This window comes from Aphelocoma coerulescens, chromosome 1A, assembly GCF_041296385.1.
Source record: "Aphelocoma coerulescens isolate FSJ_1873_10779 chromosome 1A, UR_Acoe_1.0, whole genome shotgun sequence".
NCBI lineage: Eukaryota > Metazoa > Chordata > Aves > Passeriformes > Corvidae > Aphelocoma > Aphelocoma coerulescens.
Genome location: NC_091014.1, coordinates 23,007,426 through 23,019,095, shown reverse-complemented (window position 1 = coordinate 23,019,095; position 11,670 = coordinate 23,007,426). Strand labels below are relative to the sequence as shown.

Here is an 11,670-nt window from a genome sequence, read left to right as displayed (position 1 = left end):
GAAATACACATTTAACTGTGGGCTTTGTCCTGCTGAGGGGTGAGAGCACCACCGGCCACATGTTGCTTATGTCCTTTCAGCAATTTTGCCAAAGTGCCCCAAATGTAGAAACGTGAGAAGTGGAACAAAGTTCCCTAGGCTGCTGATTGAAATAGTTAATTGCTTGGAAAAGCAAAAAGGACACTTAGAAAGGTTTCCTCTTTTTAAAACCAAGAAAATAAATCACAAGGTTAGGAAAGATTTAAAGTCTTGTCTGAAATCTAGCCACTGAAAGCCAGGAACCTGGGTGCCAAGATCTACAATGGCACAGTGAATCCTCCTCCTATAAAAATGGATGCTTCCAGTTCTCACTTTCTCTCATCTTAGCTCAGGTTCTGAAGTGAGCACACCTTTTAATAATTCTGTTGAATGAGTGATGAGTTTTCATGGACTATTGGTGAAATGGTTAATTCCCTTCATACAGAATTTCAGCAGGGCATTAGGGAGGAGTTTGGGTTTTTTGTTAGGATGTGGCAAAGCACTTCATCAAATCATCACAAAGCTCTTTTAGGTCATCAAGTCCAAATGTTAGAACCTAACACTGCTAAGACCATAACTAAACTGTGTTCCTAAGTGCCACATCTGCACATCTTTTCAATCCTTCCAGGGATGGTGACTCAGCTACTTCCCTGGACCATCTGTTCCAATACTTGACAACCCCTTCCATGAAGAAATTTTTCCTAATGTCCTGTTAGGGGATTCATCCTAAAAACAATCAGTGTAGCTGTTATAAATCTGCCTCCTGTACTACATGTGGTTCATGCTCTATTCACTGCCTCCTGTGATGGAAGGAAGTTCACTGTGCCACCTCACTAGCACACGATGGACTCTTCCTAAACTGTTTATAATGGTGTGACTGAGAATCTCCACAGCCTGGGAGATAGAACAGTTTGCTCAGACTGCTGAGGTTTTTGCTTGTTTTTTTCAGAAATCAGAACATGTATAGTGCCTGAGAAAGGGGACTATGAAACAGGAACAAAATGTTTCCGGTGAGAATGCTAATAACAGGAAAATACAATCACTCCTGTTGTTGCTCTGAGTTCCTCTCGAAGTTGGAGCCTGTGATCTGAGATGTTGTAGAGGTGGGAAGCTTCAGCCATGGCTGATGCCCACAGGAACTGAACCCCATTCAGCTGAAATGCTTGCATAATGCCAAATACTGCCAAAAAGGGAATCCAAAATTCAAAATTAGTGGGTACTTTGAGTCTTAAGGTATTACCACAGGCCTGGTTCCTACGATATATCACCGTGTCCTGCAGACATAGGGACGAGGAGGAGGAGAAGATCCAGCAGGCAGGAATTGTGCAGCAAGATTGATTTATTTAATTATTTTACAAACTCTTTTGTAGACTTTTTTCTTCATAGTCTAATTGGACAAAGGACCAGCCACCCCTTGGGGGTGATTGGCTAAAATCCTAAAACATCCATTGTCAAAATATTTTTCTACTATACCATAAACAAGACTTTTCAAGGTTGCAGGTGTCTTGGTTGTGTACATTCCCTGCTACCTCTTCTGTGAGAGAGAAAAGTCTCTCACGGACTTAGAAACTAGCAAGAAAATCCTTGCTAGCAGCATTTTTCTATCTACATTAAGGTTTCTGCACCTCTATTCTTTTTCCTTAAAAAAGTGTTAACACCTTCATGTTCCCTGAAAAGGGCCACTGTACAATTAAAACCATTGGTAGCCTTACTATGCTGAAGAACAGGGCAAAATAAAATGCTGAAAGGCTATTAAATGTGTGTGATGTTTCCTGTGTAATGAATAAGAGTAAAGATCCTGCGTGCTTATGGGTCTAGGATCAAAGTATATGATTACAGAACTGTGGAATCAAGGACTGTCTTTCAGTGCTCATCAGCAAGCAATAACGAACACTATTCCCACATTTTCTGACCTGTGAGTACTTAGCTTTACAGGTTTAGCATCTTTTTTTTTTTTTTTCCTCTGTGTGTAATTTGCCATGTGCTACAGCCTTATTTCTTTTATTAAAATTGTCCTAGAAAGTGTTCATGGGTCTTCACCTTTGGCCATTTCCATGTAAAGAATAGGTCCTAAATTACCACGAGTGTCATGTAGGATCAAGAAAGGACAAAAATCTCTCATAACCTAATTTAATTGCCAGTTTTCCCCCTGATTTAGGGGAGAAATGTACAAGGAAGTACCTTGTCCATCTTTTGTAACATCTTTAAATTATCTTATCCCATGGCTAGAATGCACATCTTTGGCATTTTGTGTAGAGAAACATCAGCACTGGCCCAGTGCTGTATCGTGCCTCAGCAAGGAGTAGCCTTGAAGGTAATATTCATGTTATTAAATCTTCCTTTGAAATATTATTGTAGAAATGAATAATACATGTTGTTTTTTGAAGTTCCTTTGAGTTTGAAAAATTAGGTTTATACACAGAAAACTTCGAATAGACAATTCAGGTATCTGTATCTTTGTACTTTGTATTATGGACTCTCAGCTCAGGAAAATTGAAAGACTTACAAATTTTGTTGTAGCTGACAAAAAAAGGAAAAGCATCAAGCTCAGATTTTTCTGGGAAACATTATATTTGAATAGGTTTAATTTTTAACAGCATATTTTTGCTTTTAATATTGTACATATCAGTGTTGTACATGTCAACATTGTACTAATAAAATATAGCATATTTCTAAAAGCATTTCAGTTTCAATCAGCATTTTCCAACAGAAAATCTGTCCAGTGCAAATTTCCTAACTCCATCAAAAAATGTTTGCAACAAAATGTTGTCGGCAAAAATGCATTCAAGAAAGATAACTTTGTTGTGCTGCTTCTCTGGCTAACTCCAACAATAACAATGTGAACCATTGTCCTAGACATACTGAAGAAATAAAATTGCTTGGAGTGCAGTTGTATACATAAAATGAATGCCTATGTCAGCTCTACCAAAAAGCACTGATGATGCAAAGTTAAAAGAAAAAAGGTACTTATTATTTTCCTACTCTTTCACATTTTTCAGAATTTGGCCCAGGCTTCATTCTGCAGGTGCAGCTGAAGGAGTGAGCAGAACTCCTATGGACCCACTGACTTGTCTGGGGCACTTGACCCATCATGGTACCTTGTACTGTGAAGGGAACACTCTTAGCTCCGTAAGCCAAGCATCTGCCTCCTCTTTATTTTATCCAAGGTTCTGTCAATGTAAATGACCTGCAAATATTTATTTTATTTTAAGGTGTACAGTAGTCTTATGTCTGCTTTATTAATGTATTTTGTAGGTTAGGAAAGACTAGGGTTATAAGCTTTCCTACCTTTTCTTGATCAACATAACTGCATGCAGTTCATACAGACAAATGATCAAAGGAAAAATATAATTTGTTTATCAAGTCTTTATGAAAATCCTGCTCAATTTCCTCTCTCTACTGTCAGTAAAGCAGTATGCATAGTAATAAAACTAAATGTGCGGTTTGGCTGAACTACATACGTCGATTCAAGTGTCCAATCCATACTGACCAAAAAGAGATGATGTTAGACAAAAACAATACTTCAAATTATGTTCATTTACCTTTCCATTAAATATTGGCTTGACTGTTTAAAATGCACTGTGTTACCGTTTAAGAAGGTTGATACATGTTGTTATAGATGCGTTCCTACTTCCCTGTACCAAAACCTTCTCTCTTCCTCTCCCTCCCCCTCTCTCACAACACAAGTAAGCAGATATTGCTGGCCTGCATGTTTCAGAAAATGTTGCTAGTTCACCATCATTCACTGCTAATAGAAAAAAGAAAAAAACAAAAAACAACCACATCAGAAAAGCAAACAACCAATAAACAGTACAAAGTTTAATCTTTCTTTTTGTAATTTCTTCTTACTGAAATATACCTCTCTATAAAAATAATATTAGAATAGTGTACCCTCTATTAGCAGAAACTGTAATGGAGCTATACATTTAGAATAAAGATTTGAAGAGCACTCTCCAGCTGCACATCAGTCAGTGACAGCGAGCAACAGCCATTAATAGCCACTAGAGGCCTTCAGTTGCTCGGCCTGTCAGAAGTGATGAAGGCACAGCTCCCCTGCCCACCCAGGGCTTGTTACCCTTAAATCTCTGGGTGGCTCTGTCCTTTCTCCCCAGCAGAGCCCAATTCTTCACGTGAAAAAAAAAATCTCACAGGTGCTCCAAATGGACATGTCAAGCTGATTCTCCCTCTGATAGTCCTAGAAAAAATAAGGGAATTAATAAAAAAATTCAATTGTGTGATTTGTTCCAGGCAACATGTGACACTGCAGGAGCAGTGCTCCCCACAGGTGTTGGCATGCTGACCTCCTCCCCTTGGTTGCCTTTCCACCAATCCCAAGTGCCTGCAAACACCTTGGCGGGATAACAGCATTCCAGTAGAAAACTGTGAAAGTGAGAGGAAGTCCACTGAGCAATGACAAGGGTGTTTTATTTCCAGCCCCTGTGACAGCTCAGGATTAAATGGATTTTCATTGTTCTTTCCCTACTGCAATTTGGACACGATGCCAGTGTAAGTGCACCCGGGGTTTTATTTGGTGCCGCCCCCCCGTCTGCAAGGCTGGTATTCTCCCACTAGCTGCCTGCTCTAAATATGGCCATGGCCAGTGTGTCAATAATCCCCCTCTTTAAGGGACCTGCAAACATTAGTGTTGGGACATTCTTGCTGTTCAGATGTCTAGCTGACGTCTGATGCTTAAAAGGGAGCATGCTTTCATCCCTTCATGCATTGTCGTAAGCCCCCGATGATTACTCTTAAAAGGGTGCCTCTGGCTATGCAGGGAAACAGTTGCTGACCACACGAGACACAGCTTGCTTGCTGCAGCCTTCTTGAATGCCTGGTCACTTTAGCTCTGTACCAGCCTGACCAAGCAGGATCATGTCTACCTTTGGGTATAGAAGAGAGCTCAGTAAATATGAAGACATTGATGAAGATGAGCTCCTCGCTTCTCTCACTGAAGAGGAGCTGAAGGAGCTGGAGCGGGAGCTAGAGGACATAGAGCCAGACCGTAACCTTCCCGTGGGACAGCGGCAGAAGAGCCTGACCGAGAAAACACCGACAGGGACTTTCAGCAGGGAAGCGCTGATGGCCTACTGGGAGAGGGAGACCAAGAAACTCCTAGAAAAAGAGAGGTTGGGTGCATGCGAGAAGGTAAGATGCTATTTGGTTTTATTCTTCATTGGTGATTTCACTGAGTGATTTAATTCCCTTTCAGTCTCTTGCAGCATTTTTAAGAACATTGTTAGCCATACCTCTGTGCCTGCTAAAGCGCTGAGTATTAGCTCAGAGAGTTTTTGCTTTCTCTGGAGGTACCTTAAATGCTCAGTTCAGAAGAGAAGAAAGTACCATAAAAACTATCATTAGTGATCAAGATAGGAAAAAATTCAAAGGGCGTGTTAGGAATTATTGATAGGTAGAGATGTGGGCTTTTGGATAGCATTTGATTTTTTAAGATAGCTACACAAAATGCCTTTTCCTTTCCTTAAAAAACAGCCAGTATTGCCTGCTGAGAAGCATGTCAGGAAGATAATTTTGAATACATGTTATGTCAGAAGTTGAGTAAGCGGATGCCAGGCTTTGTGCTTGTTGGAAGAAAGCTGCGTTGCAGTCAGCAGCTTGTGTTGCTTTGTCCGTGCTGAGGATCCTTGGCATGGTTCAGGAGTCTTCTGGCAACTGTTGTCAGAGGGCAGCTGTACATTATTTGAAAAGTGGCCTGGGATAGAGTCATCAGTCAAACCATTTAACTGCATTTCCAAAAAATCCACTAATAGTGTTTGTTAGGCAACTCATCCCCCAAAATAAAAATGTTACTAATGAAGGCCATTTCCTGAACTGCAAATGAACGGTACAGCTGGGCAGGAGTGAAGGGCTCAGTCTTGGCAAGCAGTGAGCACTCTCAGTCTCAGCTGGTGTCCATGTTGGCACCCTGATCCTTGCTAAAAGTATTTGTGAGACTGAGCCAAATCAAAAAGCAACTTCTATTTTCATGATGGCTCCGTGTAATTTCAAAGCGTGGGGACTTGGGAATTTTTAGTCACTGCTTCATACCAAGCTCTTACTCTGTTTATAGGGACACATTTTCCCATGTTTAAGCAGAAAGTAATACCACAAAGGCAAAGACAGCAAAACTGAACTCAGAACATATAACAGCCTTGATTCAGGAGCTTGGTTCGTTTGCAAGGAAATAATTGCAGTTTATACATTAGATAAAATATCCTCCTAAAGGAAAGTCAGATGGATTAAATTATCCTGCAATATCCAGCATGTTTTTATATGTAAGTGTTTTCTCTTGTTTGTGAATGGTGGTATAAGGTCTTTGCAGGCAAGTGCACAGACCATTAGCTGTCATCAGACCATTAGTATCAGCTTGCAGACATTGACTTCACTCCCTGTTTGTCAGTCCTAGAGAGTAAATGGCAAGATTAATGTTTATTTCTAGCTTAGCCTGGAACTCGAAACTTGGGCAGTTCTAAAAAATCTGCTGAACAGGTTCTAGTTCGGTGTCTTATATAATGGCAGGATCATTCTTTTTTTTCTTTTTCCGTGTATATACAGCATTAATGATGGGTACTGGCTAAACCTCAAAGTCCTGGCAAAAGACTTTGTACTTTTTGATCTGAGAAAAAACTCCCTAAATGCATCCTTAAATAAGAAAAGGTTAATATGCTGATATAGAGGGCACAAAAACTGTCCACTGAAGGCAATAAGAAAGCTCCTTGAAAGCAATTTTCTTCTTGCTTTCAGCTGTCTGGAAATTACACACCTTTATCTAAGATGGTTATTCATGCTCCTTCTATAGTTAGTGGTGAGAGATCAGCTGGTCCAAAAGGCAAACAACTTGCAGATAGCCTTTTAGGGTGAATAACTTGTCCTCCAGAGATATTTACCTCTGCACTGACTCTCTTAGTCCTAAGTTTTCATCAAATTTCTCCCCCAAACTAAGGTGAAGCCCTGCAGGCTACCTGCAGCAGTCCTGTACCACAGTGCTCCCACAGTAAGAATACATCTCTGTATTATATTTCAAAATTATCATGTAGATTATTATGACACCAGACAATGTGTGTGACAGGAAACGAAATTCCACCTTTGACCTCAGAAATGCCACTAAAAAAAAAAAAAAAAAAAAAAAAAAAAAAAAAAAAAAAAAAAAAAAAAGTGGTTTTTTATTAATCTAGCATCATTAAATATATCAACAGTGCATTTAAAGGCACCTCCTTCTGCTCATCTGTAGTATATATTCCTGGAGATATAAAACCAAAGCCATGAAGACAGGGTTTTAGATACCTGGTATTTTCAGGTCTTAAAGCCCTACACATATATATAAGCTCCAGATATAAATCTTAGTCCCATAATAAGCCTATAGGTAGCACAGTATCTCTCAGCATAAGGGCCTTGCTGCACATGTTCTACAGGAGAAGCAGCGGGGCTGGATCCTGCAAGACCTCTGTGTGCAGGCCAATGCAGTCAGACCCTGCCAGCCCCCAGGCACTGATTGCTCAGGAACATCAGGCAGAAACAGCTCAATGTCCTGTCACAGTTCTGCAAACATTACAGTTAGCATCTTTTTTGCATATGTCCCAACACAGAATTCTGCTGAAGATTGTGATACAGTACCATGCATTTTAACAATTCTCTATTTTCAGAGCCAGATAATTAAGCAAACCTAAATCTGCACAGGTTGTCTAAAAATAGGCTGTCCTGTTAGCAACACTTTTGTTTTCCAGAAACAGAACCTCTGTGTCTCTGTAGAGTGTACTCACTTTGGAAAATACACTCTAGTGTTTTACAAAGATTAAAACACAAATGTTGCTAAAGTAGTGCATACAGAACAACTACAATTCATCCAAAATTTTATAAACATTTACAGTTGTAAAGAAAAGTACATGCCTATAGTTTTTCCAGTAGACAAAACATGACATGGAAGATCTTTTTGAGCAAGAGGTTTAAGGTTTCTTGTAGATTCTGGGTTCAGTCACACCCCGTAGATCCCCACCACAGTAATGGAGTCCTCCATGTGGAGAGTGAGGCTTTCCTGGGGCGAACACCTCTTCCTGTTCCTCTGCAGAGAATTCTCTTTTGCCACCGTCACTGCTAAAGGCAACAAGCAGAACTTTGGGGCATGGTTCCGAATTTGCCTTCCAGGTACTCACCAAACATGCTAAAATAACCTCGTATTTCAGAAAAGCAATGTGTTTGCTCTGTAGACAATGAGTTATAACAGTTTACAGTGTGGCAGCTGACCTGCAACAGCTGGCAGTGAGCACCAGCTTAGCTCTTGACAAACACGAAGAAAGTCAGGGGTTATCGACGTGTGGTTACATGTCACCTGTGGAAATGCATCTGAATCCTTTCTTAACAAGTAGTTCATTAGTATGTACAGCCCATGCAGTGCATCCAGAGTATTTTTGACATGACTTCTGTAATTCTGTATTGTTTTGCATGCTGGTATACAAGATTACGCATGCAGACACTATTTGTATTTTAAAGCATGGCAACCTTTAATCTTCTAGGCATACTAACATATGCAAGGCAGCCTGAGATGCCTACTCCTCATGAAATGAAGAAGCTTGTTGCTCCTGTCCATTCTGAAATTGTTGTCTTATGTTTCTGCTGTCAAGGATCCAAATTATATCCCCTTGTGGATATGCCAACACATAGAAAACATGAAGTATGTCTGTGTCGTAATACCTTGTATCAAGTTTTCTCTTGGCAGAAATCACTGACATTGGTAAAGTGGTTGCAATTTATGCTAAGCATTTTCTAAAGAATGTAAAAGAAATGATGTTAAAAAGGTGTTAGGTGAAACATTTTCTGTTCTCCTAACTGTATCTGTTTCTTTTTAGCTTTCTACATTAACTTATATAGTTTCTTATAATTGTTCCTGTGCCAAAAGACAGTAGTTACATTACTTCAATCATGTTTAACATGCACACCTACATTCCTGTTCAGGATTCCGAGCAAGAGGAAGACAATTCAGAAGAACTTCAAGAAGAGTGTTTCACAGAAAGCAATAGTGAAGTGTCTGAGGAGGCATATACTGAAGAGGATGATGAAGAAGAAGATGAGGAAGATGAAGATGAGAGTGATGATGAGAATGAGGAAGAGCAAAATGCTGCAGCTGGTGAAAGGCCTGATTATGACAAGCGTTCTGACCACATCAGACACAAAAAGTGTAATGGTGCAAAGGACAATGAAAACTTCCTCAATGGCCATGATGGAAAAGACAGCGATAATCAGAGCTTAAAAAGCAGTGCCATCCACCCTTGTGGAAATCCAACAGTTATTGAAGATGCTTTGGAAAAAGTTAGGAGCAATGACCCTGACACCACAGAGGTCAATCTGAACAACATTGAAAACATCACTTCACAGATGCTTATACAATTTTCTCAAGCCCTGAGGGACAACACAGTGGTTAAGTCATTCAGCTTGGCTAACACCCACGCTGATGACAATGTGGCAATAGCTATTGCTGGTATGTTAAAGGTAAATCAGCATATAACTAGTCTGAATATTGAGTCAAATTTTATCACAGGCAAAGGCGTGCTGGCCATCATGAGAGCTTTGCAGCATAACAAGGTTCTGACAGAACTGCGGTTCCACAATCAAAGGCACATCATGGGCAGCCAGGTGGAAATGGACATAGTCAAACTGTTGAAAGAGAACACCACTCTGGTAAAGCTGGGGTACCACTTTGACCTTGCTGGCCCAAGAATGAGCATGACGAGTATCCTGACAAGAAATATGGATAAACAGAGGCAAAAGCGTATGCAGGAGCAGCGGCAACAAGAGTCAGGTTGTGACGGAGCCGTCAGTCCAAAGACCAAAGTTCTGCAGAAGGGGACACCTCGGTCCTCACCTTATGTGTCACCTAAAAGCTCACCATGGTCTTCCCCAAAGCTCCCTAAGAAAGCACTGCCAGTGAAATGCCAGCCTTCAGCACCTGCACCCCCACCTCCCCCACCCCCTTGCCCCCCACCTCCCCCTCCCCCTCCTCCTCCTCCGGTTATTCCACAGAAGAAGGCACCAACCAGGAATATAGCTGAAGTCATCAAACAGCAAGAAAGCTCAAAAAAAGCCTTACATAATGGACAGAAAAAGAAAAAAGGCAAAAAAAGCAGAAAACATGAGAACAGCATATTGAAAGAAATTAAAGATTCTCTAAAATCAGTCTCGGACAGAAAATCAGAGGAAGGTTCACGACCCTCCACCCGTCCATCCACCCCACAAAGGTCCCTCCATGACAACCTTATGGAAGCAATTCGGGCAAGCAGCATAAAGCAATTAAGGCGGGTAAGTAAGAGATCCTAGTTCAGTAGCTGATTGTGGCCTGACTATAGCACAAGCTCAGTTAATTTTAGTACACACATTAAGTAAAAAAAAAAAAACAAACATCTTAGAAATGTGAGCATAATAAAGCACTTGGGAGGAGGTTTGCCTCTGATTGGGCTTTTCTCAGCACTGTGATTTCTGTCTGACTGTGATTTTAACAGAAAGTGGGGTACTTTCCCAGGCTCAGTCTTGTTATGGGAGGTAATGTGTAGTACAGAGCTCTTGGCAGTGTATGTCTGGCTGGAATTTCAGGAATTTTGCCGTCTAGACTGTACAACAAATGTAATGAATGCCCTTCTCACCCCTGTTTTATAGGTCGAGGTACCAGAAGCCCTTCGGTGAAAGCCTGGATGACAAAGAAGCAGAGCAGTGGTCGAGGGGGAGGCTGCTTGTCCTTTCACTGTTGGTGACATAGACTGCCTAGAAAGCTGCTTCCAAAGTACACTCTTAGATTCAAGCCATTTCTCTTTTATTTCAAAGAAATAAACCCGCTAAATACAAAATAACGCTTTAAGGATCCATTTGCATTGTAATCTGTAAATATGGAAATAATTTTTTATTTAATGAGATTTATATTGAGAAGTTGTTGCTTATTTAGATATTCTTGTCAATATCTGATTGCACATCACTGGACAAGTTCTTTACACTGAGATGTAATAGTTTACCAGCCTGTGGTTTCTTTTTTTTTTTTTCTTCCCATGAATTTACAATAAATGTGGTTTGAAGCTTTCAAGCAGACACATAGTCCTGGATTTCTGTGCGTGAAAACCCACCAGATGGTTGCATCAAGCTCATGAGTGTTTGGGAAGTCTCCTGGGAAAGAACCTGAGATCCTTCTTAGCTGCACTTGAGCCTGTGTGGAGGATAGTACCTGAGCCCATGTGTTAGTGCGGTTTCGTATTGACATTGGAAAAAATGGTTCATAAGGCTATATACCATTAAAACTAAGCTAGGGATTGTGTCAGGTCACCAGTGTGGCACACCAGGTCCTGAATGTTGGCCTAAAGAACTGGGAGATGAATAGAGCTGTAGTTTACCTTGACTTACAGGCTGAAAGTTAATGTCAGTATTTTAAAGATGCAGCAGATTTATTCAAGTGAGATCCATTTGGTACAAGTGCTGTCTATAGTCAGACCTAACCCCAGTGCAGACATCCAGTCAGACAGAGAAACTTGAAAAGCAGTCTACCATCCAGGTGGAAAAAGGCTTTCCTATGGTATCAGTTGAACAACAAGCAGGGTGTGAACTGTCAATATGATAGAGTGGAAGCAGAGCCAACATCATTTGGAGGTGCACGACTGGAGGTATCACATCGCAGGCAATGGCACG

General features: G+C 40.7%; 1 protein-coding gene across 1 annotated transcript; it reads left to right on the top strand.

Moving 5' to 3' along the window:
* Positions 1-4,663: 4,663 nt before the first annotated feature.
* LMOD2 (leiomodin 2) lies at positions 4,664-11,073 on the top strand. The gene is made up of 3 exons (XM_068996293.1): positions 4,664-5,163; positions 8,962-10,302; positions 10,657-11,073. Exons 1-3 carry the CDS (start codon positions 4,891-4,893, stop codon positions 10,681-10,683), a joined length of 1,641 nt encoding a protein of 546 aa, XP_068852394.1. The 5' UTR covers positions 4,664-4,890; the 3' UTR covers positions 10,684-11,073.
* Positions 11,074-11,670: the final 597 nt, after the last annotated feature.